General features: G+C 51.1%; 9 protein-coding genes across 9 annotated transcripts; 5 read left to right on the forward strand and 4 right to left on the reverse strand.

Annotated features, from left to right (window-relative positions):
* Nucleotides 1-46: 46 nt before the first annotated feature.
* On the forward strand, nt 47-3,047 carry CI109_106291 (uncharacterized protein; the record flags this gene model as incomplete). The annotated part of the gene is made up of 8 exons (XM_065967811.1): nt 47-55; nt 108-180; nt 846-1,074; nt 1,129-1,418; nt 1,482-2,203; nt 2,256-2,598; nt 2,666-2,734; nt 2,800-3,047. The coding sequence occupies 8 exons, from the start codon at nt 47-49 to the stop codon at nt 3,045-3,047; spliced, it is 1,983 nt and encodes a 660-aa protein (XP_065823883.1).
* Nucleotides 3,048-3,354: 307 nt separating this feature from the next.
* CI109_106292 (uncharacterized protein) lies at nt 3,355-5,639 on the reverse strand (the record flags this gene model as incomplete). The annotated part of the gene is made up of 11 exons (XM_032007856.1): nt 3,355-3,575; nt 3,631-3,799; nt 3,858-4,102; nt 4,155-4,193; nt 4,248-4,482; nt 4,543-4,862; nt 4,921-4,986; nt 5,048-5,120; nt 5,184-5,293; nt 5,350-5,491; nt 5,556-5,639. The coding sequence occupies 11 exons, from the start codon at nt 5,637-5,639 to the stop codon at nt 3,355-3,357; spliced, it is 1,704 nt and encodes a 567-aa protein (XP_031857865.1).
* Nucleotides 5,640-6,436: 797 nt separating this feature from the next.
* CI109_106293 (uncharacterized protein) lies at nt 6,437-9,545 on the forward strand (the record flags this gene model as incomplete). The annotated part of the gene is made up of 8 exons (XM_065967812.1): nt 6,437-6,492; nt 6,552-6,915; nt 6,971-7,157; nt 7,206-7,498; nt 7,558-8,221; nt 8,268-8,773; nt 8,965-9,075; nt 9,132-9,545. 8 exons carry the CDS (start codon nt 6,437-6,439, stop codon nt 9,543-9,545), a joined length of 2,595 nt encoding a protein of 864 aa, XP_065823884.1.
* A 30-nt stretch (nt 9,546-9,575) lies between these two features.
* On the forward strand, nt 9,576-9,897 carry CI109_106294 (uncharacterized protein; the record flags this gene model as incomplete). The annotated part of the gene is made up of 2 exons (XM_065967813.1): nt 9,576-9,608; nt 9,694-9,897. The coding sequence occupies 2 exons, from the start codon at nt 9,576-9,578 to the stop codon at nt 9,895-9,897; spliced, it is 237 nt and encodes a 78-aa protein (XP_065823885.1).
* A 99-nt stretch (nt 9,898-9,996) lies between these two features.
* Nucleotides 9,997-12,568, reverse strand: CI109_106295 (uncharacterized protein; the record flags this gene model as incomplete). The annotated part of the gene is made up of 7 exons (XM_065967814.1): nt 9,997-10,896; nt 11,030-11,212; nt 11,254-11,330; nt 11,468-11,590; nt 11,756-11,810; nt 12,058-12,084; nt 12,134-12,568. The coding sequence occupies 7 exons, from the start codon at nt 12,566-12,568 to the stop codon at nt 9,997-9,999; spliced, it is 1,800 nt and encodes a 599-aa protein (XP_065823886.1).
* Nucleotides 12,569-13,546: 978 nt separating this feature from the next.
* On the reverse strand, nt 13,547-14,488 carry CI109_106296 (uncharacterized protein; the record flags this gene model as incomplete). Its single annotated transcript, XM_032007859.2, has 1 exon — nt 13,547-14,488. One exon carries the CDS (start codon nt 14,486-14,488, stop codon nt 13,547-13,549), a length of 942 nt encoding a protein of 313 aa, XP_031857868.2.
* A 319-nt stretch (nt 14,489-14,807) lies between these two features.
* CI109_106297 (uncharacterized protein) lies at nt 14,808-17,084 on the reverse strand (the record flags this gene model as incomplete). Its single annotated transcript, XM_065967815.1, has 11 exons — nt 14,808-14,974; nt 15,031-15,107; nt 15,160-15,405; nt 15,474-15,795; nt 15,843-16,027; nt 16,082-16,146; nt 16,196-16,431; nt 16,484-16,603; nt 16,665-16,690; nt 16,746-16,873; nt 16,929-17,084. 11 exons carry the CDS (start codon nt 17,082-17,084, stop codon nt 14,808-14,810), a joined length of 1,728 nt encoding a protein of 575 aa, XP_065823887.1.
* Nucleotides 17,085-17,650: 566 nt separating this feature from the next.
* Nucleotides 17,651-18,922, forward strand: CI109_106298 (uncharacterized protein; the record flags this gene model as incomplete). The annotated part of the gene is made up of 1 exon (XM_032007861.2): nt 17,651-18,922. One exon carries the CDS (start codon nt 17,651-17,653, stop codon nt 18,920-18,922), a length of 1,272 nt encoding a protein of 423 aa, XP_031857870.2.
* Nucleotides 18,923-19,803: 881 nt separating this feature from the next.
* CI109_106299 (uncharacterized protein) lies at nt 19,804-22,929 on the forward strand (the record flags this gene model as incomplete). Its single annotated transcript, XM_032007862.1, has 13 exons — nt 19,804-19,873; nt 19,921-20,055; nt 20,103-20,743; nt 20,819-20,934; nt 20,988-21,411; nt 21,477-21,580; nt 21,630-21,724; nt 21,777-21,789; nt 21,839-22,027; nt 22,080-22,205; nt 22,254-22,434; nt 22,494-22,708; nt 22,764-22,929. The coding sequence occupies 13 exons, from the start codon at nt 19,804-19,806 to the stop codon at nt 22,927-22,929; spliced, it is 2,475 nt and encodes an 824-aa protein (XP_031857871.1).
* Between the last annotated feature and the right edge of the window lie 96 nt (nt 22,930-23,025).

The following is a 23,025-nucleotide window of genomic DNA, read 5'->3' on the forward strand; positions in this document are numbered from 1 at the left end:
CATACACGTCATGCAGCAACATAGTACAAGTACATTGACCCTCGCAATGGATTCGGTGAGTATCTGGCTTGGATATCAAGCGCGACTGATCACGCCATTTTCGTCAGGTGGAACATCGAATGGTGCCTGTAGATGTCGCTGCGGCTCTCACAATGGACTTCGAGTCTCCCGACTTGAACGGTGACTTTTGCCTCCAAGAGTAATTACGGTACACCCCAGCGTGCACTCGGTTAAATGAGAATGCCAATCCCAAACAATTAAGCATAAGGCGTCACCAATCCCACCATACGGTGCGTAAATCCCACGTGAGATCACTAAATACGTGATCGCTCGCTATTTCTGACATTGTCTTAGCGAGTCATTTTTAGTCCACTTCCTGTTATCTTTCGCATTGATGCAGACTGCGATTGAAACAATCCCAGTGCCAAGCATATCAAAGTCGGGCCTGTTATACCTTCTATCTGTCTTGAAAGGTGAATTGGCAAAGCTGCCCCATGTGACCATGTGATACACTTTCGTTCACTGTCACAATTTATGCTGCTGTCGAGCCTGCTCGTTCGCTTACCCGTCTCCAAAAAGTCCCATTGATAGGGAATGATGCTTAAAAGCTGGATAGCGTGATCTGGCATCAACATTGGGCGAGTAGGAGTGGGACCCGCAAAGACGCTGATCGGCAGTGCACTTGAACTTTTGGGCCATGGCGTGATGGGAAGATTTACTGTCTGCGATACTGATGGAGCGATATAAGATGTGAACATTCAGTAAGGTGACTCCAGCAGTCCCTCCCGTCTTAACTCAAAAACATCTACACCATGAGTGAGTATGACCACTTCTGACGCACGCAGGTCGTTTGTCCGTTGCTGATATCGGACGCAATACAGGTAACACAACACCCGTGTTAGACTTGACGTCCGCTCCGGTCCCAGGAACAGCTTTACCAGCTTCCGACAGCTCGATCGAGAAGGACAAAGACGAAGGTTCGCCCTACGCCGATTCCAGTATCAGATCTGGGAACGGGAATGAGGAGGACGAAGAACAAGAACCCACCGACGAGGAGTATGCGACACTGCGAAAGTGAGCACATAATGTACCACCTGTTATGGACAACATATTGATTTTATCAATCAGAGTACCCGCACCTATCCACTGGCCTATTGTGGCCATGTGTATCGTTGAATTGGCCGAGAGAGCGTCATACTACGGTTCCAAGAAACCGTTCGCCAACTTCATCCGAGGCAAACTTCCCAAGGGAGGTAATGGTGCTGGTGCCGTCGCTAAAGGAGCCGCAGGGAAGAACCAAACGCCTGGAGCTTTGGGAATGGGCTCTCCTGCTGCTTCCGCGGTCACTTCGACTTTCACCTTCCTCTCCTATGTCATTCCTATTCTAGGCGGTATCATTTCCGATACTAAATGGGGTCGTGAGTGTCTCTCGAGACAACGCTCGAAGCTAGGTCAAAACTGATTGAACCACTTGATTACAGGATTCAAGACCATCTGTATTGGTGTGGCAGTCGGCGCCGTTGCCCATATCCTCCTTATCATCCCCGGCCTCCCCAGTATCATCGCAAAAGGCAAATCGGCCGCTTTCCCGCCATTCATGATATCAATGATCATCCTAGCCTTCGCCGCAGGGTTCATCAAGCCTTGTCTCGCTCCACTACTCTGCGACCAATCGCCTGTCAAACGACCTGTCGTCCGAACCACCAAGAAGGGCGAAAGAGTCATTGTCGATCCTCAAACTACCGTTCAGCGATATCTTCTCATCTTCTATTGGTGTATCAACATCGGTAGTTTCTGGATGATCGTCACTTCCTATACTCAACGATTAGTCGGATTCTGGCTCGCCTACCTCGAACCTGCCATCCTGTACATCATCGTTCCCTTCGTCTTCCTCATCGTCTACAAAAAACTCTACTTTGCGCCACCGCAAGGATCAGTCGTCCTCGAATCATACTATGTTGTGAGAGAGATCTTCCGACGACAAGGGTTCTTCGGAGCTCTTCGAGGTGGAGACAAGGCTTGGAACTCTGCCAAGCCCTCCAACATCCTAGCTGTTGATGGGTCAATAGATGAGAACAAGGTATTCTGGGATGACACCTTTGTCGATGAGATTCGACAGTCTCTTCAGGCTTGTGCGGTATCTTTCATTCTGCCCATCTACTACTTGGCCGATGGAGGTATCGGAAACATGGAGAACGATATGGTGAGTGGTGCTTTGCGTTTGCACCGCCGAGTTTGAACTGACTTCTGAGTAGTCCGCCGCCATGACCTTGAGTGGTATCCCCAACGATCTGTTCGGAAACATGAACCCCCTCTCAATCATCATCTTCACTCCCATTATCACCTACGGACTGTATCCCTTCTTCGAGAGAATCGGCCACCCTATCAAACCGATGACAAGGATCAGTATCGGTTTCGCCCTCGGTACAATCACAATGGTCATTGGTGCTTTGGTCCAATGGCGAGTCTACGCAACCTCCCCATGTGGTTATTATGCTACGGACTGTGAGCTTGGAGTATCACCCGTGCCTCTTGCTTGGCAAGTACCTCTCAGCGCTTTGCCAGGTATCGGAGAGATTTTCATCTCGGTAACCTCATGTGAGTCGAGATGCCCTTTTACCACTGTACGTTGAGCGGAAATTAATCCTTCTTTCCTTGCAAATAGACGAGATCGCGTACACTCGAGCTCCTGCTAGGATGAAGTCTTTGGTCTACGCCCTTATCTTGTTCAACCGTGAGTGTCCGAAAAGACAAGCGCACGAGATGATGACTAATGATGACTTTCATTTCACCACCCAGAGGCCATCTCTGCTGCTATCGGTCTTGCACTTACCGAGGTCATTCAAGACCCTTATCTGATCTGGCCATACGTCGCGTTGGCAGCTGCCAACTTTATCTGTATCTTCATCTTCCCGACCGTGTTTAGACACTTGAATGAACCGATCAAGGAGTTTGCGAATGTTGATAGGCAGACGGGTAAATTACAGCCCAATTGGAAGAAGGATGAGGCTAGCCACAATGTGGAAGAAGTGCCAGAGAGGCGTTGATCCTCAGGACAGTAATGTCGTTTGTTTGAACATACATACGAGTAATATATAATGCAGTACCAATAACGTTGCGCGACCAGGTCGTTGATCTTATTGTCATCGGGCTCATCGTATTAAACACCGCCAAAGACAGATTCAAACCCGTTCATTCTAAAATTCTAGAGTACAAGACAAATTCTGCTGCACTAGGTCCACGGTGTTTTACTACTCCGTGGACTGTATCTGACGGTCACAACCACCCCATCCCATATCGGTATATCCACGATTACTATTATATACTATACCATCCTGCCACTTGAGCCTCTCCTTACTCTCGGATAGGCATGACGTGAACTCCACCTTCAAGATCATCCTTCTTGTCATCATGAGTCGCATCCTCGATGTCTGATCCCACCATGCCAGGGGATTCAGGTCCATCAGGGGAACCGAAAGTACCGAAGATGTCGTAGTCGTCCACCTCACCGAGTCCTACTGGTGGCCAAATCTTGGACAAAGCCAAGAAAACCACAGCGGAGATGAAGAAACCGACTGCAAACGAATCATCAGTATGGAAAGTATTGACAGCGTTGAAAATATAACTCACGTAGCCAGCCGAGGTTGTAAGCGTGAGTAGCGCCGAGCGGAATCTGAACAGTCGAAACACTTGCCAAGAAGCCCGGGAACGTTGGTGCGACACCGCAGACCCAAGCGACTGGAGCTCGCCAGTTGACGCCGCCAATGTAGTAGTAGATCGACTCGGGATTACACTTGTACTGCACGAGGCCGAACATCAGACCCGAGGCACGCGCTGTACACGAGCCGATCACTCACCAGATCAGAGAGTTTGACTTTTTTGTTTCTTACGAAAATGTAATCGGCGACCATCATACCCGTCATAGGTGCAAGGAAAGTCGCATAACCTCCCATCACCGAGATGTACACCGTAGCACCGGAAACCAAAGCCCACGGACACATCGGGAGTGCCATGAGGGTGACAAAGTAAGCGCCTCGTCGGATGTTGATGTACTTCGGGAAGAGAGAAGCGAGATCAATACCGCCAGCGACAGCGTTTCCGGCTAAACCGATCATCAGTCTGGATTATCATCTATGCGATGCCTTGGCACTCACCAATGTTGATTCCGAACTGTGATACAAGGAAGGCCAGCGCTGCATTGCGGTTCGTGTCAGCTTGATCAGATGGAGGGAACGACCAGAACATACAGGCAAAGAAAACGCCAGCCCTTGCACCGGGACCACCGTTTTGTTGTACGACAGTGAGCAAAGTGTAAGGCTCCCATAGCAGTCCTTCATCGGGATAGAACTGAGCTGCGACGGAAGTACAAATGATACCGATGAGACAGGTGAAGATGCCCATGACAGGAATGATGACTGCCTGCGATAGGATCTGTGCTCTGGGATGCACCGCGAATCGAGTATAATCAGAATTGTTGAGGATCTGTCATGGATCATTCTGTAAGCACAACAAACGTTGAGTCGGAACTGCTTATGTACTCACACCAGCACAGATACCACCCATTTGAGACGAAATACCATAAACGATTGCCCAGCCGAGAGCTGCGCCCTTGGCCTTCTCCACACCAACGATTTCCATCGCCTGTGATCCGATCAGAGGGCCACCACCGTGACCTCGAGCAAGTGACCAGAAGAATAAAGCGAACACAGCGACCGTCGATACCACCGATGTGAACAGGAAGGGGATACGGTACTGCTCTGGTGGAATGTAGAGCAACGGGACCGATAGAACAAGAAAGAGGATGAAGCACATGAAGTCGGAGCCGTCCATTGCAGTGGAGGCTGGGAAGGGATTGTGCATACCTAGACGGTGTGCAATGTCAGCTAAGGTTTCCACTGGTATCACGAAGCGTGGACGTACGGTAGATGGACGGGAATATAGAGCCGAGCAAAGTCTTCAACACCTGACCACCGAACCAGGCTTGGGCTGCGATACGCCGTAATTAGCACCACGATATGGGGATGCTGATTCGCAGATGGCCGCTCACTAGCACACCAAGTACAAGACAAAGCGATTCGATTCAACAGAGGGAAGAAAGAAGCCTTCATTCCCCAAGTCATCTGCAGTAGGAGATGGATTAGACTCTGATGCCCGTTGATGTCCTACAAAGTGAAGAGACGCACCCTATTCCACATGGGGAAGCCGACGTGCCATTCGGCACCGAAGAGACCGGTCAAGACACACGCAATGGCGATGAGGATATTTCCGACCACAGCAACAGCCATTGCTTCGCCTAGATAGGTGGGATTAGCATGAGTTGCGCAATCTGGACACAACTTCGCTACTTACCGACTGAAAGACCGAGAGAGAGCAAAGAAGAACCACCGGTCCATCCTGAGATGTTGATACCTGTCGCGCACCAATACCCAACGTATGACCATGCTCCCCAAGTTCTTCGATTGGGTGGGAGAGGGACATTATCACGATTCAGCTGTACAGACCACTGTCAGCTGTGACTCGATTTGCTGGTGGGCGTCAACTTGAGGATCACTCACCCATCGAGATTGCTCCCATACTTCTGCCTCCTCCTTTCGCTGTGGAACTTGCAGCTTTTCAAGAATCGCTTTCTTGCTGACCATCGTAAAGGTGTCTTGTGTTCTCTGATTGTACGGGTGGCAACCAGTTGCAGTGAAAGAAGATCGGGTAGCAACAAAGAAAGCAAAAGGGGATTTTGTCAATCTCTGTGTCGTTGCGACTCCTGGTCGTTATGAATGCCTTATCTTTGAGTCGGATCTTAGTACAGTGTCGGCGCAAGTAGACGCCGTTTCCGACCGACCGGATGACACAGAGGAGCCATTCTTCCCATTCGAGTAGCTGCTCAACCAAGGCCCGAAAGCGACGCTCTTCTCCGACGAGAAATAGTGCCCACATTAAGTCTTCCGCTCCAGGTCCGCGCTCTGACCGTTCACGTCATTAACGCAATCCTATTCGATAGCGCTTATCGTAAACATCAACAAGGAGGCAATTCGGTCAATCAGACCCAAGCGAACGAGGTGCGATCCCCTCTCTCCAACAGACGGGGTGCGGAGAGGAACGGGCTCAATTGACCGAGTCGATCGCCTATCTCCCAAGACACCGATTATACTGCACGTCTTACTGTACTCCTCAGGGCATGTGGGCAGTAATCGCAATTAGCATTCCGTTTCCGCTGTTGGCGCTTTAAGCGGCCGGCGAAAGGAAAGCGGCCGGACTTGCGGCCTATGTTGGATACCGGTCATGACCGATGGACTGGATCATGACACCGCTGGGACAGTTAGTGGACGGTAAGATGTACAACTCGAACACTTTTGCGCTCGACAAGACGAAGACGCATTTCAGTTAGAGTGCTTTGTTGAATCGATTGACAGAGACACATTGACTCGTGCTCGAACCAACGATGACAGTGACACACAAGTCTTTGCGAATCGGCGTCGACGTCGGGGGGACAAACACGTAAGTACAAACTTACCCCAAAACAAGGTGCGATAACCGCTGACGGGCCTACCGGGTAGTGACGCGGTGATCCTCGATTTGACCCCATCCACCACGACTCCAATTCTCGCGTCGTTCAAATCTCCAACCACTCCTGATGTTACACTTGGAATACAACGTGCGATCTCTGGCTGTCTCGAACAGTCTTCGACGGACAAGTCTCGTATTCAAGCGATTGCTATCGGTACTACATCGTTTGTCAACAGTCTGGTAGAACGAGATGTTCGAAAACTGGAAAAAGTCGGTGTGATCAGACTTTGCGGAGCGCATAGTCGATTGTGTCCTCCCTTCGTCAGTTTCCCTTATGAGCTGCGAGCAGTGCTAGAAGGACCCGTATGGATGGCGGAAGGTGGTCTGCAAGTGGACGGAAAGGAGATCTCTCAAGTGAGTACTCGCCATAGCATTCAGGGGATCAAGATACTGACAACGGCATGACCAGGTCGACGTGACTGAGATTAGACGGATTGCTGCTGAGCTGAAGCGACAAAATATCAGAACTGTAGCTGTGTCGGGGGTATATTCACCTATCGATCATGACCTGAAGCAGGAGGAACAGGTCAGGGATATCCTCAAGGCGGAGATCGCAGACATCAAGATAACCATATCCAAGGAAGTCGCGAATATCGGTAAGCAACCGTATGTTGTACAGTGGATCGTAGCTAATATGCCTTTAGGTCTACTGGAGAGGGAAAACGCCACCATTCTCAACGCGTCTCTCCTCACATTCGCCAAAGTCGCCGTGTCAGGCTTCCGAGCTTCGCTCAAAGCGTTGGACCTCGATGTACCTCTCTTCCTCACCTCCAACGACGGTACCCTCATGACTTGTGATCAAGCCGAGCACTTTCCTATTAAGACGTTCAGCTCTGGACCGACCAACTCGATGAGAGGAGCGAACTTTCTGGCAGGTCTGGCTAGTGGCGGGGCTCGAAAGGAGACTGCGTTGGTGATCGATGTAGGCGGGACGACTGTACGTGTTTGGAGTTCTCATCGAGTATCTATCGTATTCGTCTAATATCGAAGTCACAGACCGAAGTCGGTGTTCTACTACCTACTGGTTTCCCTCGACAAGCAGGTGCACGACACGAGCTCTGTGGAGTCCCCCTCAACTTCTCTATGCCTCACGTGCACTCCTTTGGTCTCGGTGGTGGCTCGCGTGTCCGAGTCGACAAGTCGACCGGTAAAGTCACCGTCGGTCCTGACTCTGTGGGATACAGAATGGATCAATGTCTCGCTTTTGGCGGTGATACCCTCACTACAACAGATATCGTGGTCGCTGCAGGACGGGCACCTGGAGTGGGCAATGCAGACTTGGTCAAGTCGGTATCGAAGGACGTCGTCGAGACTGCTCAGGCAAGATGGAAGACCATGACAGAACTGGCTCTCGAGAGTATGAAAACATCAACACAAGATGTTCCTGCCTATTTGGTCGGCGGCGGTGCGATCCTCGCTCCCGATACACTTAAAGGGATCAGCAAGGTCCATCGGTTCCCATTCTTCGACGCTGCCAATGCAGTTGGAGCTGCTTGTGCTCAGGTGTCGGGTATCGTCGACACTTTTGAAGATACTAGCAGCAGTCCTCTAGCTGAAGTGAGGAAGAAGGTGGAACGAAGGGCTATTGACAAAGCCGTAGCTGCGGGTGCTGATCCAAAGGAGACCGTCATTGTGGAGACTGAGGTTATTCCTATTGCCTGTAAGTGTTGTCGGTTACTTCTCTGGCGCGAGCTAACATACCATAGACACCTCTGGGTGGGCGAGATTCTATGTAAAGGCTGCTGGACCTTGGACAGGTGCTGCTGTGACTGTTGGTCATCAGAGCGAAGAAGCCCTTGCTACCAAAAAGGAGGCCGAGACGGATACGGTCGAGCCTCTGCCACCTTCCAACATCCGATCAACAGCTCTTCCGATCAGCGACGTTCCCGTTACTGCGGCAACGATCATCGAATACAAGCCGCAAATCACAGCGAAGCGCGAGTGGGTACTGTCAGAAACAGATGCCGAATGGATTGCGATCGGCTGCTACATTCTCGGATGTGGAGGTGGCGGTTCCCCGTACGCCAAGTACCTTGGGCTGCGGGAGATGCTCCGAGCTGGAGCGACGGTCAAAATTGTTGATTTAGCGCAGATCGAGAAGGGTGGACTGGTGATTTGGGGAGGAGGTATGGGCAGTCCGGAAGTCTCGCAGGAACGATTGGTAAACGAGGAGTACAACGAAGCAGTTGTGGAACTGATGAACTTCCTGAGGGTGAGTGATCGACAGAACGGGTTGTGCTGATATCGCAGATCGACCGATGCGCTGCTCTGGCAGGCTTGGAGATTGGAGGAGGAAACGGGATGATCAATATGATCACCGGAGCATCCACGTACATCGACACACCTGTTCTGGACGGAGACTTCATGGTGAGTTGCGTGCTTTGAATGTCGCTGACAACGTAGGGTCGAGCGTACCCAACGGGATGGCAAACGACACCGAATGTTCATGACAAAGGAAGGCGCGGCGAGTCAATGTTGCCTGCGGCTATGAGTAGTGGTGATGGAAACGTCTCGGTGAGTAAACAGTTACATTATGTAAGCTGACTCGGTAGATCATGACGAAAGCGAAGAGCGATCGCGACGTTGATGCGGTACAACGAGCGGCATGTATCGAGATGGGAACACATGCTGGTGTGGCTCATCGACCTCTGACAAAAGATGAGTGCGAACAAGCCTTGATCAAGAATACAGTTTCGCAGGCTTGGCGCCTGGGTCGAGCGGTAGCCCTAGCCAACAAGCAATCCAACGTCAGCAACATCGGCAAGATTCTCGTGGACACTTTGGGTGGTAATAAGACTGCTCGAGTGCTGTTCAGTGGAAAAGTCATCGACGTCAGCAGGAAGATCTTCAAAGGACACAGTTATGGCGAGATTGTGATTCAGGCTCTGAAAGCGGAAGAAGAGGAAGATGACGACCCATCTAATCCGAGGGAGAAGTTTGAGGGAACCATGACAAGTAAGTTGATCCATAACGAATGGCGCTGAGGTGCAGTCCCCTTCAAAAATGAGAACCTCATGTGTCAGCATACTGTCAATGGTGTAACAAAGGTGAGTCCCAGTCGTCCCAACCAAAGCTCATATTCCATAGATCACCGCCAGTGTGCCCGACCTCGTTGCTGTGCTGGACGCGCAGACTGGGCATGCCCTTGGTACACCCGACTACAAATACGGACTTCGAGTGCTTGTCCTGGGTATCACTGCTGCACCTCAATGGACGGATACCCCGCGAGGTCTGGAGCTGGGTGCACTCGGCGCGTTCGGATACGAAGGAATACCTTACGAGCCGATCGGGGAGTACGTGAAACCACGAAGCGTGATTGAAGAGTACGGTGCATAAATGAAGTTATAGAACCTAGATGGACGAGACGTATGACACAGGAACCCTCTGCTATGGCTCTTGCTCACCAAATTCAACATCGCCCTCGATGTTTATCCTCTACCAGGTGAATGACTCCTCGAAATACTCAATAGTTGACCCGGAAACCTGTCCCTCTCCGGACCCATATGTCGCGATGATCGCCGATCGCAAGCCATCACACATGCCTCCTGGACCGCATGCTACCACTGCTAACCTCTCTGCTCCGACTAGTCGTCTAACCGCTCGTCTAAGCACCTCTGCCATCTCTGGTCGTCCGGGAATGAGTGCTGCTGATACTTCATCTGAAGAGCTTTTGCTATCGTTATCACTGAATTTCTCCTCATGGTCGGACTGAGGTGATCCATTCCCCGCTGGTGCGCTTGCAGGGAGAATGTTGACGATGTGTTCTGACTCGACGTGTTCTGGGAGGGCATTGACGACATCTTGAGGCTTCGCTCCGACTTCTCGGGAGATGTATACGTTGATTTGGACATCGAGTCCTGCAAGTTTAGCCGTTGGTGCTAGCTCTCGAGCGAGTACATCGGCCGCGTAGTTGGCTTGCTTCACCACCCAGACCACTGTAACATGTCTGATTCGGGAGTTGTGCGAGTTGTTCTGGCGGATGGTGAAGAGATAGGGCAGAATGGCTGTGACACCGCTTCCTCCGGCGACTAGTAGAACGTGATCGAAAGGTTCAAGAGCGTCAGTGTGACCATACGGTCCTTCGAGTAGGATCCGCATTGTGACACCGCTTTCAGCTTGCGCAATTCGCTTTTGCAGTTTGCGTGTGGCTCCTTTGTGCGGTGCGATGAGGAAATGCAGGTCGGTACCACCGTTTGCTCCCTTCTCCCAGGAAGCCAGAGTGAACGGGTGATTCTCCCAAGGGGTGATAGATCGTGGAGTGTACAGGTAGTAATAATGTCCTGGTTTTGGTGTGATTGGAATTGCTGTCGTTGTAGTGAGACGAATGAGGCCGTTCTGGCTCGTGATTGACGCGATTGTATTGCCACCAGTCTTATTGGTCCTGAATGAAAGAATGGCGATCCGTATGTAACGCAAGAAACGGTCGAAAAGCTATCGATTAGCAGTTATCGCTGCGCCATTTACTCACCCAAATCGCTGTACAAGCCCACATCCAGCCGTCATAATCCCCATCCCAGATCTTGACATGGTAGAAGCAACCTACAAGACTTCCGAGGGCAAGGAGGATATGACTGATCAAGAAGAATTCGTAGAAACGCTGCCGGATCGCTCGGATCGACAATGGGAGAAGAAGCGACATGCAGATAGTCGCCTAACACGATGTCAGCCGATCGTACCATAGAGACCACTCACAATGATACCGGTCCACCAGTATTGTTCAGCTGCTTCTTCAGCTAGTATTTCTCTCTCAATCCAGGTGTATGCGCTGTCTGTCAGTTCAGGTCATCAATCCTCGCACTCACGCAGAATGGGCGATTGCTTGCATCGTGGCCACAAAGGCGACCCATCGGTGGAACTTGTTCATGGTTGCTGACAGTCAGCAAGTTGTCACATGAGAACGACTCACTATACGACCATCCGGTCAACCACAGCAAGACATCGTTGCGTCCAGCTAGTGCCCAAAGCAGGGGCATGTTGTAGAATGACATGATTCCAGTTCGATCAGCGACGTAACGAGCGATTTGCTCCCCTGGGGCGTTCGGATAGCTACGCCGGATCAGTAACGATTTCATTTTTCTGCTACTCACTATAGGTTCTCGTTGAATATGTCGTACACCGCGCAGGAGAAGATAAAGTTGACAGCAACATACGCAAAGATCTACCGTCAGCTGTGTCCCAGTATACATTCACTCACGAAGAAAGACTGGAGTCGGGTTGGCAGTTGACATCCCCAGACAGTCTGACAGTGTCTGTACCCAAGCAGAGCAGGGACACTGATATGTTTCCGGTACAACGTGTATGTATTCGTCCAGATACCTTGTGAAGGGGCGAACTCGGCGGGCTCGAAGTTGGCGGTACGAGCGAGGCGGATCATGTACCAAGTGAAAACCTTATTGAGCATACCGGCGAGCAATATGATTGCCACCATGATATACAATGCCCATCCGAATGCATGGTGCTAAGCGGTCAGCCATTATTTATGATGTCAAAACTCACGTAAATGGTTTCTTTGCCCCACACCACCTGCAATCAGGTTAGTCCTAGCCTAACTCATTTATACAAGACAACTCACCAATGTGAGCTGACCAGCTTCACCCGAATGGTCGTCGGGCATGACTGTGGTGTTGTAGACATCCTTTGGCGAGACGTTCAAGCAATCAACCACCGGTGCGTTGGGAGTCACGGCGGCTTTAGTATCTTCCACAGTCATCAAGGTGCTGGCTCCGTATTCCACGCAGTATATTGAAAACTGATCCCAGCTTGCCTTGAAATCTTGGTCGTCGCAATACTTCTGCATGCAGACATACATCGACGTCGTCCAGTACACCGAGTTGCATTTCGAAGCGTAGAAGCCGCTTGAGACGTTCATATCTCCGAAAGTGACCAAGCCGAGCGTACTCGAACATCCTTGACCGCAGTTTGTCGGATCTTGCTTGGTCGACGCATAGTTGTAGGCTAGAGATGGTAGTGCAGAGGCGACCAGCAGAAGCTTGAGTAGTCTGAACATGGTGTACTCGGGTGCCGTTGGTTTGGATTTGGAAAGCGGGGCGGGAGAAATTTCGCCACGATTAGTCTGATCTTTATCAGATTGCAGAAGGAGAATTTTCCGTTCCGTTAACGGCCTAAAAACAGAATGCCAAGCCCCGACCTCGCGCTCCCGTCCATACCCTACGTTGTCGATGTTGGTCCTTGCCCTAGATACTAGGTAAGCATGAGAACGACTTCTCGGGAAGATCAAAGGGAAATCTGTAATCTGATAAAATGGCACTTAATCAAGGCACGGTTAGCGGAATCTGTTTAGCGAGGTTATCGGCCGATAACAAAACCTTCCTGGTGGTATCTCAGCGCTACTTTCCATCATGAAGGTGATCGTTGACGTTCCTGAGGACATACTGCAGTGAGAACCGATGAAAGTATTAGCGCTAACCCAGCTACCATGCTGTTTTCTCTCGTTCGCTTCCGAAGTACTCCGAGCGATAATAAGTCAAAGTTTACCGCTGGTCGGAAGGAGCGACGGCCAAAATCGCTTGACGCCCACTGGACCGGCTAGTTCAAGGTCCGGTCTATCGAACAAGTTGGAGAATATTCACGGCCGACCGCTGTCTAGATCGTGCCGTCATGATCGATGGCTACTGGTCAACGGATTTTGGCTGCTCTGAAGGGCAGAGCAAAGGGCCGCAACGGACCCGTGATTGGCGGGGCCAACCTGTTGCAAATTTGTCTGCCGCAATTCACCATCTTTCGAACCGACTTCATGTAATATTTCGGGGTAATGATCAGTGTTTGCATACGGTGATCTCTCAAACCAAAGACCACCGTGGGGACGCGGAGTAACACGATGACGTGTCGGAAATCCACCTTCTTATGGTCGAGGCCCATTGTCTCAATTGAGGGTGGAGTGACGTGGATCTTTCTGAAGATCATTCAGCGACTAGCACGAGCAAACAGTCTTCTACGTTGACAAGCAATCTCCTCTTCACCATTCTTACTTCCATGCGAGAATCTCACATTGCACAACCACGTGCCACGCGTCCTCTGTCTGCTTCCATTCCCTCACAGCCGCCAGAGTCCGATTAATATCCTCTTCGCTAATTCCAACGTCTATCCAACTCTGCCGGAACGCGTCTCCCTCTTGGAGCTGGGACGTACAGCGCCTGGCCAGGAACCGTCTCCCTTCGGCCGTCGCTGTGACACTACTCCCGACCTGGACCCGTACTTTCCCTCCGTCAACGTCGAAGCCCGCCTTGCGGAGAAGTCTAGGCATAGAAGGGGCAGTTGGCTCCATATCAGGAACCCCCTTGAGCGTTGCACGCTCGGCGTGGTTTACCCATAAACGGTCGAGGTCAAGTCGTCGAGGATAGAAATGTTGCGTCATTCCATCGCGAGTGGCTAGAATACCGCCTGGTTTTAGGACTCGTCGGATTTCAGACAGAGCTTGGAGTGGGACGTCGGGAAGTGGAAGATGATAGAAGACTTGGGAAGCGAAAACGATGTCGAAGAAGTTATCGGGATGATCGAGAGTTTCCAGGACGTTGCCCACTCGAAAATCGACTGATCCAACTCCTTCTCTGGGGACATCGCTTACGGCTGCTAGTCGTCTCGCACTATCGATGACTTCGCGCGAGAGGTCGATACCGATCACGGACCCCTCGGTAGCGTACTTGGCTAATCCTGTGGTGATGGTACCGGGTCCACATCCGACATCCAAGATGTTGTCCGTTTTCCTGACATGTGGAAGAAGGAACGCAGCCTCGACCTCGGCCGTCCGTCGCTTATACGCGGAAACCGTGCTGTCGGACTGGCCTTGCGTATACGTGTTTGTGGACATTTCTGATTTAGGTCTGGACTTGCAAGAATGCAGAATGTAAGCTGAGGATGTGAGATGTTTGACTTCAATGCTATTGGAACGGAGAATGGTGCACAGCATCGTCGCACGGCGATCGCCGAACTCGTCTAACCTCATTCGCTCCGAGACGTGTGGCAGTCCGTAACCACGATGTACACAAACGCATCACGAACGATACTAGCACATGCTGGGCCCTGTCTGGCTGCTACGTAGCTCATGATGTACTGGCGTCTGGCCATCCTAGCGTCGTCCGTCGACGGACCGCCTCATTCACTGCCTTCTCGTATGCAAGACTGTCCCAAGGGCACGACCCAATTGTACGGCATACACTTTCCACTCAATTGCATTGTGTATCGGTGTGTAGCTTTAACGTTGATTATTTGCTTCCATAACACTATAACTACACCATGGCTACGCTGGGCTGTTCCTTCGTCGTGGTACGATCCCCTTGAATGGCCTCGGTACCCTCGAGAAGGGTTGCGATCTTCGTACTAGCAAACTTGCGAGCAGGGATCTTGCGCTCAAACAAGATATCAAGCTCGGCATACGTTCGACCCTTCGTCTCAGCTGGGATGTTGTACATGGTCAGGAAGCAATCAACCTCGAGAATCCGCATTACTCACGAAGTCGGAAATACAAGTAAACGGTGAACGTGATGTTGAACCCTGCCCAGAAGAAACACATTTTAGGACCCCAGTTCCTGGGTTTCATCAGTGCTAGCTTCTCCTGCCCGAAACGAATCAGAAACTCACCAGCCTAGGGGATTCAGCTGCCTGATAGTCAGGATGCCAGCGACCAGGCCAATAATATTGTAAGCGTTTCTAGCAAGAACTATAGTCTTCGCTCTGAGACGAGTAGATGGCAATTCTGGAATCACCGCATAGATGACTGGCCCGGTGGTGAAGTCGGCGACAGCAACGAGCAGGATGATGAGAGCCCCACTCGCCAGAGCATTAGCATGCGACTCCGGCTGAGGTATCGCCAGGCAACCAACGATGCTGAGTCACTTGATTAGCTACTTAGTGCAACCAACGTGACTAGGAACTCCCCCATGATTGGTACGTACATTTCGATTATGAGCATCGACACACACCCAGCGAGGATCAACTTCTTTCGCCCGTATCTGGTGAGCGTATACCAACTGGCAATTGTTCCGATCGCACCAATGCCGCTCTGAATCCAACCAAGTTTGAAGCTGGTCGAAGACGATATACCGGCTGCTTCGAACATGTACGTGCTGTTACCGGCTACGACGGGTCCACTGAGTGCCTGTGCCATCCAAAGCATGCACGCGATCTCGGTCCGTCGTCCATCGATACCTTTGAAGCAATCCCAGTATGTCGTCCCCGCCGAGACTGCCTTTTCCATTCCGTCTGTGTAAACCATGACTGTACGTCCGATTAGTAGGATCATTGCTGAAAAGCATACTACTCACGAGCCACTGTGGCATCAGCTTCTCTGTCCGTTACTCCATTCTTTCTCGCTAAACGCTTGATGGAATGGAGAGCCCGTTCCTTGTGCCCATGACGGACCAGCCACCAGGGACTCTCAGGAGCCAAGAAGGTACACACTGCAATGGGGATGGGCCAAGCCCATTGTATGGCAAAGGGGATTCGATATCTACATCCTGTCAGCGGCGTAACATAACAAGGGACAACGAAGGACGATACTCACCCCCAAACATCTCTCCTCGACTCGAATGCAACGAGTACACCGGCAGAGATGAACGATCCCAGAACCTAAAAAGGACGTTAGGCAACCTTCGGTCGAGCTTCGAAATAGGCTCACCCAAGCAAAGTTGACGAAACTAGTCAAGAAGTGGCGTAGAGGTAGGGGACAGACCTCTGCAGCGTACGCGGTTGTCATAGTCTGGAACACACCCCAGGCCATCCCACAGAACAGCTCGCCCACCAAAAAAGTTGCCAGATTTTCGGCGAAGAATGGGATAAAGATAAATCCTATAGTAGCCATGAGAGCTCCAATGATGGTCCATCGATAGCCGTAGCGCTCCGATACAACACCAGCTATCTATACTAGTCAGCGGATGATCCATGCTCGCTCAGCTCACCTGTAGACCGAAGATGACTCCGACACTGTTGGCTCCGGATATACCGTTCTGCCAACTTGGTGGGATCTGCTTGGTACCGTTCGCAGCTGGAAGACCGAATTTGTTCTGAAAACTCGGATAGGCGTTGACTGATCGATCCCAGTATTGGTCAACACGTTGTTAGGGGAACCGAAGGTGACTTATACGTACATGAACCCATCACGGAGGCGTCATACCTAAAACAGGTTCAGTACGGAAGTAGGGTGGTTTGATACAAGAGGATAGACTGACCCATCCATCACGATTGACATCGTGATAATCACACTCCAGGCCATAGCTTTCGGATAGATCTTGAATGCCGACCACAGAGTCAGGTCCTTTTCCCTCTCGTTGGCTTCACTTGCTTCCCGGACGAGGTTCTATGAAGCGAGTCTCAGCAGCTGCTAAACATGATGCAATATCGGTGTTACGCACCATGAAATCGTCGACATTCTGAGCGACCCCCATGGCAATGGCCGAGTCAATACGGATGGCATCTTGACCACCTTGGGTCGCAAGCTCGAGGTGATCATGAGTAGATTTGTCACCAAGATCGTGAACATTCGCTTTCTCGTCTGGATAGTGAGACATGATGTGGATGTGTGCTGCATTTGTGGAGAAAGGGAAGGATGCAGTCTGGTATTGGATCGCTTCTTATACGGGGCTCCATGGATCGAGCGGCATCTCCAGGTTTGCTTTCAGCCTAATGACAGAATATAGATCGAGTTGAGCTACGAACATGAAGAGCGTAGATTGCATGAGATATTAACCGGATCCTCCGCTTTCAAGGAACGGTCAACAAAGAAAATTAACCGGAGACTGGAGCTCCGGGTGGGGGGAACAGAGGGCGGTTCTCCGACGTTCATCTCCGACAGTAGCAGTCGTATCTCCCATAGGGAACGTGGGAAGTGATTCGATCATGACACTGACTGCTTTGATCGATCCGTACCTGTCCGTGTCAGTTGTGTCGATCACCTGATCGTTTACACTCAACAGGCTATTTTCGTCGTCACCTCCCTTGTCGACGATGTCGGTCTCCTGATCAGCAAACAATCATCCGGCCATCCCTCCGTGTTGTTTCATCTCGCTGACGAGCATGCAAAACCCTGATCATCGTGCAGTCAGGCTGATTGTTCCTTTGTTACATGGCTAACAGTATGCTATATATACCTGTGACTAATATGTCATCGACCTTGCGCAATCCTCAAACTTCATCAATCCTGGCTATGCTTCCTCTCATATCAATCCTTTTTGGCATCTTGCCCCTGCTTGTGGCCGCTGCACCCCACACGGTCAGGGCCGTTACCCCTCACCTTGCTAGTGCTACTCTCCTAGGTGACGTCGTTGATCGAAACCTGCAACGCGACTCGTGCGGATCAGTCAAGTGGGACACACGAGTCCTCTGGACTTGCCGTGACACTGAAATCCTGGTCAACCAGTCCGTTCCAGCGCTGGTCTACAACAACACATTAGCTGGTTTCTTGACCAGCTCAGCCAGCTACACCGACTTCGAGCCTGATGGGACGCCTGCCATCATCGCGGTGAATAATGATCAGTACGGCTACGACCATGAGTTGCTCATGTACGGCGACAACGGCCAGCATTCCTTCTACCCCCTGCAGCCCGACGAATGCAACTCGAACGAGGCCGGCAACTGCGGCGACGGTACTCGATTCGCCCTCTGGCCTAGTGTCCCACCAACCATCGCTTCTCAAGGCTCTGATGGTACGATCGTAGCCTATACTTTCATTCGTGTCGAGCACATCACCAACACCCTTGGCGTCGTGGACCCCGATCCTCCCACCTCACTCTACCGTCTCGATTACTCCCCTTCCAATCAAGGTGTGGATGAGACACTCCCCTCAGTCTCTCTCGTAGAGGAGAAGTTCTGGGCTCTCAACACCTTCGCGTATGGTGACTACGGTACGGTCACCCATGACGGTTACATGTACCTCTACGCCGAGACGTCAGCCTATAAGATCGCCCTTGCCAAAGTACCCCTCAGCAGTGTAGAGGACAAAACAAAGTATCAGTACTACGTCGGTGGTCAATGGTCCTCCACTCCGCCAGCCAACGTCAACGACACATCGGCCTATCTCGACCATCCAGGTGCTGGTGGGCAAGGCACCTACTACTACAGCGAGCTGTGGCAATCCTTCGTTTGGCTTGGTCAGCCTGCAGCGTCTATCGATCCTGACTTGTACATTTCAACCGCTCCGGCACCAGAAGGACCATGGATCGAGCCCTATCTCCTTCAGACCTTCCCTGACGGCAATTACACTCTCGGAGCTTATTCGTTCCAAGCTCACCCGGCACTCCTCAAAGACACGTCATCGAACCAAATGTACATGACTTATACGAAGAATGAGGCGTGGGGTGATAACTTTGCAGTTTATACAACCCCTTTGTATTTCTTGGAGTTTGCGTGATTTCAAACATCATATATTGTAGTTGTCTATGAACGACAGCGGGATCTGGCTTGAGAATTGCTGATTTGGTATAAAAAGCTATGTAGATTAATCACGTATGTAGAACAAGCTAAATAGGTAGTGCCGACTGAATGTATGTTTGCGATGGGGACTTGACAAGAGAGAGGTTCGCACGGTGTCTGAGAGGAGTCACCTTTCTTCACCCAGTCGACGTGTCGCAAGCGAGCCGAACATGAACTTCGGAGAGGTCCAAGTTTGACAGATTGACCACCCCACTTCGGTATACTTATTCTGCTTGTTGCCATGTGCCTCACGATACTGCTGTCTACCTCACCTTGAGCTCGCAACGGCTGTGCCCGGGTTGCCCACTCTGCATTGTGACAGTGATGCGATGTCTTATTAGGCTATTTAACGGTGAGTCACGTGTCGGTGATGTGCGTACCGGTACCTGGCTTCGCGCGCACTCGCAATTCAACATCGGGGACTAAGACAGGCAATGCCTACTGTGTTTAACTTACCGAGTCTCCGCTGTGAGCCCTCCTCAAGCCGAGAGAGAGGGAATGATACCGGAAGGCAGTATCATGGTGGACGCGAGTAATTCGGTCGCTTCATCGGTCGCTTCACATGATTGCAGCTGGCATAATCTGGCCCGCTCACATTGGTGTCAATCTCGCCGCGGCGGAGTGGTACTCGCAAGTGATCTTTCAAGGGACAATGCATGATACCAACCTGGCTAAATCAGGCAGGTGTCGGGGCTGCAAGACATTTAGGCTATTAATATCCCACACACAGAGGTTTGCAAGATTACAGATATGACCTAGGTTGGTACAAGATCCATTCGACAAGTTTGATCACCTTGATACAGTCTGTTCATCGCAAGAATGATCGTCAAAGACCATTCGCACGGTGCGCCTTCACTCACGTACTCGGGTGATGTCAAGCAATCCAGAGGTACGCCAGGTCGAGTCAGTATCGTCCCTTCGCTGATGACGTCTAAGGCTATCGCTTGATTGACATCGAGACGAGTGGAAGCAACATTACAGGGCAGCTCCAGCTGATTGGAGAACCGGCAAACGCGCTTGGACAGGATATTGAAGAGCTGATACTCGAGGTGGAATTCCGCACGGAAAATGGTGAGCTTTGCTCTGATCGATCGGTCGGCTGACCTGTTGCCTAATAGAGCTGCGTGTTCACATCAGTGACGCGCGAAAAGACCAGTACCAAGTGCCTGACGATTTTCGATACGATAAACGAGCTACAGCCCCTCCCATCGCAACCAACCTGCAATTTCATCATCAAGTTGAACCGTTCGCGTTTTGGATCACACGAATGTCCGGTGAGATCATTTTTGACACTCGACCGAACAGCATCCCCATACACGACGACCCTCTTTTCGTCGACGAGTTCCCCGTACGAGATACAGCCCTCCCTGCTTATCCACTTGTTTTCTCGGATCAATACTTGCAAATCGCATCAGCACTTCCTCGAGAAACCAACATATACGGCCTAGGAGATGTTGTTGCGACCTCTGGGTTTCGTCGGGACAATCACGGGACTGTCCAGTCATTCTGGAACGGTGATCCAGCGGGCAATCCCTTTGATCGCAATCTGTACGGCACACACCCGTTTTACCTCGAGACGCGGGTGTCAACACTCGAATCGCCAAGCCGCTCACACGGCGTGTACCTACGAAACTCTCACGGAATGGACGTAATCCTTCGTACAGGCGTTATCGAATATCGATGTTTGGGCGGCACACTGGACTTCACTTTCCTGGCTGGACCCCAGCCTCATCAGGTCGTACAGCAATATTCGAATGTCGTAGGTCGCCCTGCTCAGATGCCTTATTGGTCCTTCGGGTTTCACCTATGTAGCATCGGCCACAGCACTTTACAGGAGACTGAAGAGGTGGTCAGAAGGATGGCCGAATCCGATATACCCCTCGAGTGCATGTGGAACGATTTTTACTTCATGGATCGAAAGCGAAACTTCACTCTAAGCAAAGATTTTCCGTGAGCTACCGAGCCGTTGGTGTAGAATGATAATCGCTGACAGCATTCCGTAGTCTGGAGAAGTTTGGCGAGTTCATACAAAGCCTGCATGATCGCGGCCAGCGTTATATCCCCTTGTTGGACGCTGGAATGTACAAGCCTACGACCAAGGATGATCTTTATGAGCAATATGATACTGGTCATGAATCCGACATCTTTCTGAAGAACGAGGAGGGTAAAGAATACGAGGGATACGTTTGGTGCGGCAAAACCGTTTGGCCCGATTGGACTCATCCACGAGTGAGCCAGTGGTGGTATCAATGTCTTTCAGATTTCAAGCAAATCGTCGATTTCGATGGTCTTTGGCTGGACATGAACGAACCTGCCAACTTGCCAGTCGCATCTGATAAATGGTTGAGTACGAAGGCTGTCGCGATTGTCAATGGACGCTATGTGGCAGACCTAGGCCAGAATGTATGGGACTATCCACCTTATGCGGTGAGCTTGATGCTGTGTGCGGTTAGTACTGAGGGATAGACCGCTGAGTCAGCTTGCTCTCCCAGATTCATAACGGATGGAAAGCGTTAGGTGACATGACGGTAGCCCCATCTGTACCCACGTCCGATGGTTGGCGACATTACCACCAACATAATCTTTACCCGATACAGTCAGTATTAGATCACTGTCAGGAGGCTGCTGGCTGACCACCCCTTCAGAGAGGCCAGAACCACCACAGCCGCTCTTGACAAGTTGAACCCGGGAAAGAGGCATTTCATGTTGTCCAGAGGAACGTTTGCAGGTCAAGGCACTAGTGAGTTTCCCGCTCAATGCTGAAACGCGATTGCTCACATCAACTAAACCAGTGACCGCTCATTGGTGATTTGCTTCTCAACGAACATGACGGGTGAACGCTAACACACAGCAGGCTTGGTGACAACGATAGCAAGTGGACAAGCATGCGAGAGACTATCCAAGGCGTACTTCAGCATCAGCTGTTTCACATGCCAATGGTCGGAGCCGATGTCGGAGGGTTCGCTGGAACCGCCACGGAAGAGCTTGTCAATAGGTGGATGCAGTTGGGAGCTTTTCTACCATTCTACCGCAATCACAACGCGTGAGTTGCGTCGACGACGACTCCAATTGCAGGCTGAAGTGTCTGGTCACAGCGGGACGCCTCAGGAGCCCTATCTATGGCCAAGCGTCGCCAAAGCATCGCGCAAAGCCATTGATATTCGATACCGCTTACTCCCTTATTGGGAAAGTCTTTTCGCCATGGCAAGTACGGAGGGGACGTGAGTCTGATTTACTAGTAGTTCTGGGAGATCGCTGAGAAGATATAGCATACCTATCCGACCTCTTTTCTTCGAATTTGATGATCCGCGTCTTTACAACGTGGACTTGCAATTTATGATCGGCTCTGCATTGCTTGTAACACCTTGCATGCACGAGGGCGCGACGTCCGTCACAGGTCACTTTCCCACATGTGACGGTACTGTTTGGCGGGACTGGTATACACACGAGGTGAGCGAAATGTTGCACCAAAGAAGGTCTAGACTTAGCTGACTGGTGTCTCGAAACAGGTTCTCACAGGGATTGCAGACGATAAGAAAGAGGTTCCAGCCCCTCTTGGACATACTCCTATACATATCCGAGGAGGCAGCATCGTCTTACTGCATGAGAAGTCGCAGTACACTCTCAAGGACACGAGAGAGCGTCCCTTTGCGCTACTGGTCTCGCTCGATCGACAGGAGTCGGCGGAAGGCGTGTTCCTGTTGGACGATGGTCTCAGCTCGAAGTGTGCGTATCGCTTCGTCCGCCTGTTCCGTGCTTGACGATTATCCTTCGCATAGCACTCCGAACGACCCTTTCCTGCCACGCCAGGTCGGGACGTTTGACCATATGTCCCCAAGGAGAACACCAGATCTTGCAGAGACTCGATCAGGTCGTCATCCTCGGAGTCGCAGACAAGCCGAGCAGGTGCTTCGCGTCCAGAACGGAGGTGGCCTTCGAGTATAACGAGAGGACGCAGGGTGTGAAGCTATTGAGCCTGAATATCCCCTTAGAAAGAGACATTGTGCTCGAATTTAGGTGATGCATGTCGAGATAGGTCTC

The sequence above is a fragment of the Kwoniella shandongensis genome, chromosome 11 (genome assembly GCF_008629635.2).
Source record: "Kwoniella shandongensis chromosome 11, complete sequence".
In the NCBI taxonomy this organism is placed as follows: domain Eukaryota; kingdom Fungi; phylum Basidiomycota; class Tremellomycetes; order Tremellales; family Cryptococcaceae; genus Kwoniella; species Kwoniella shandongensis.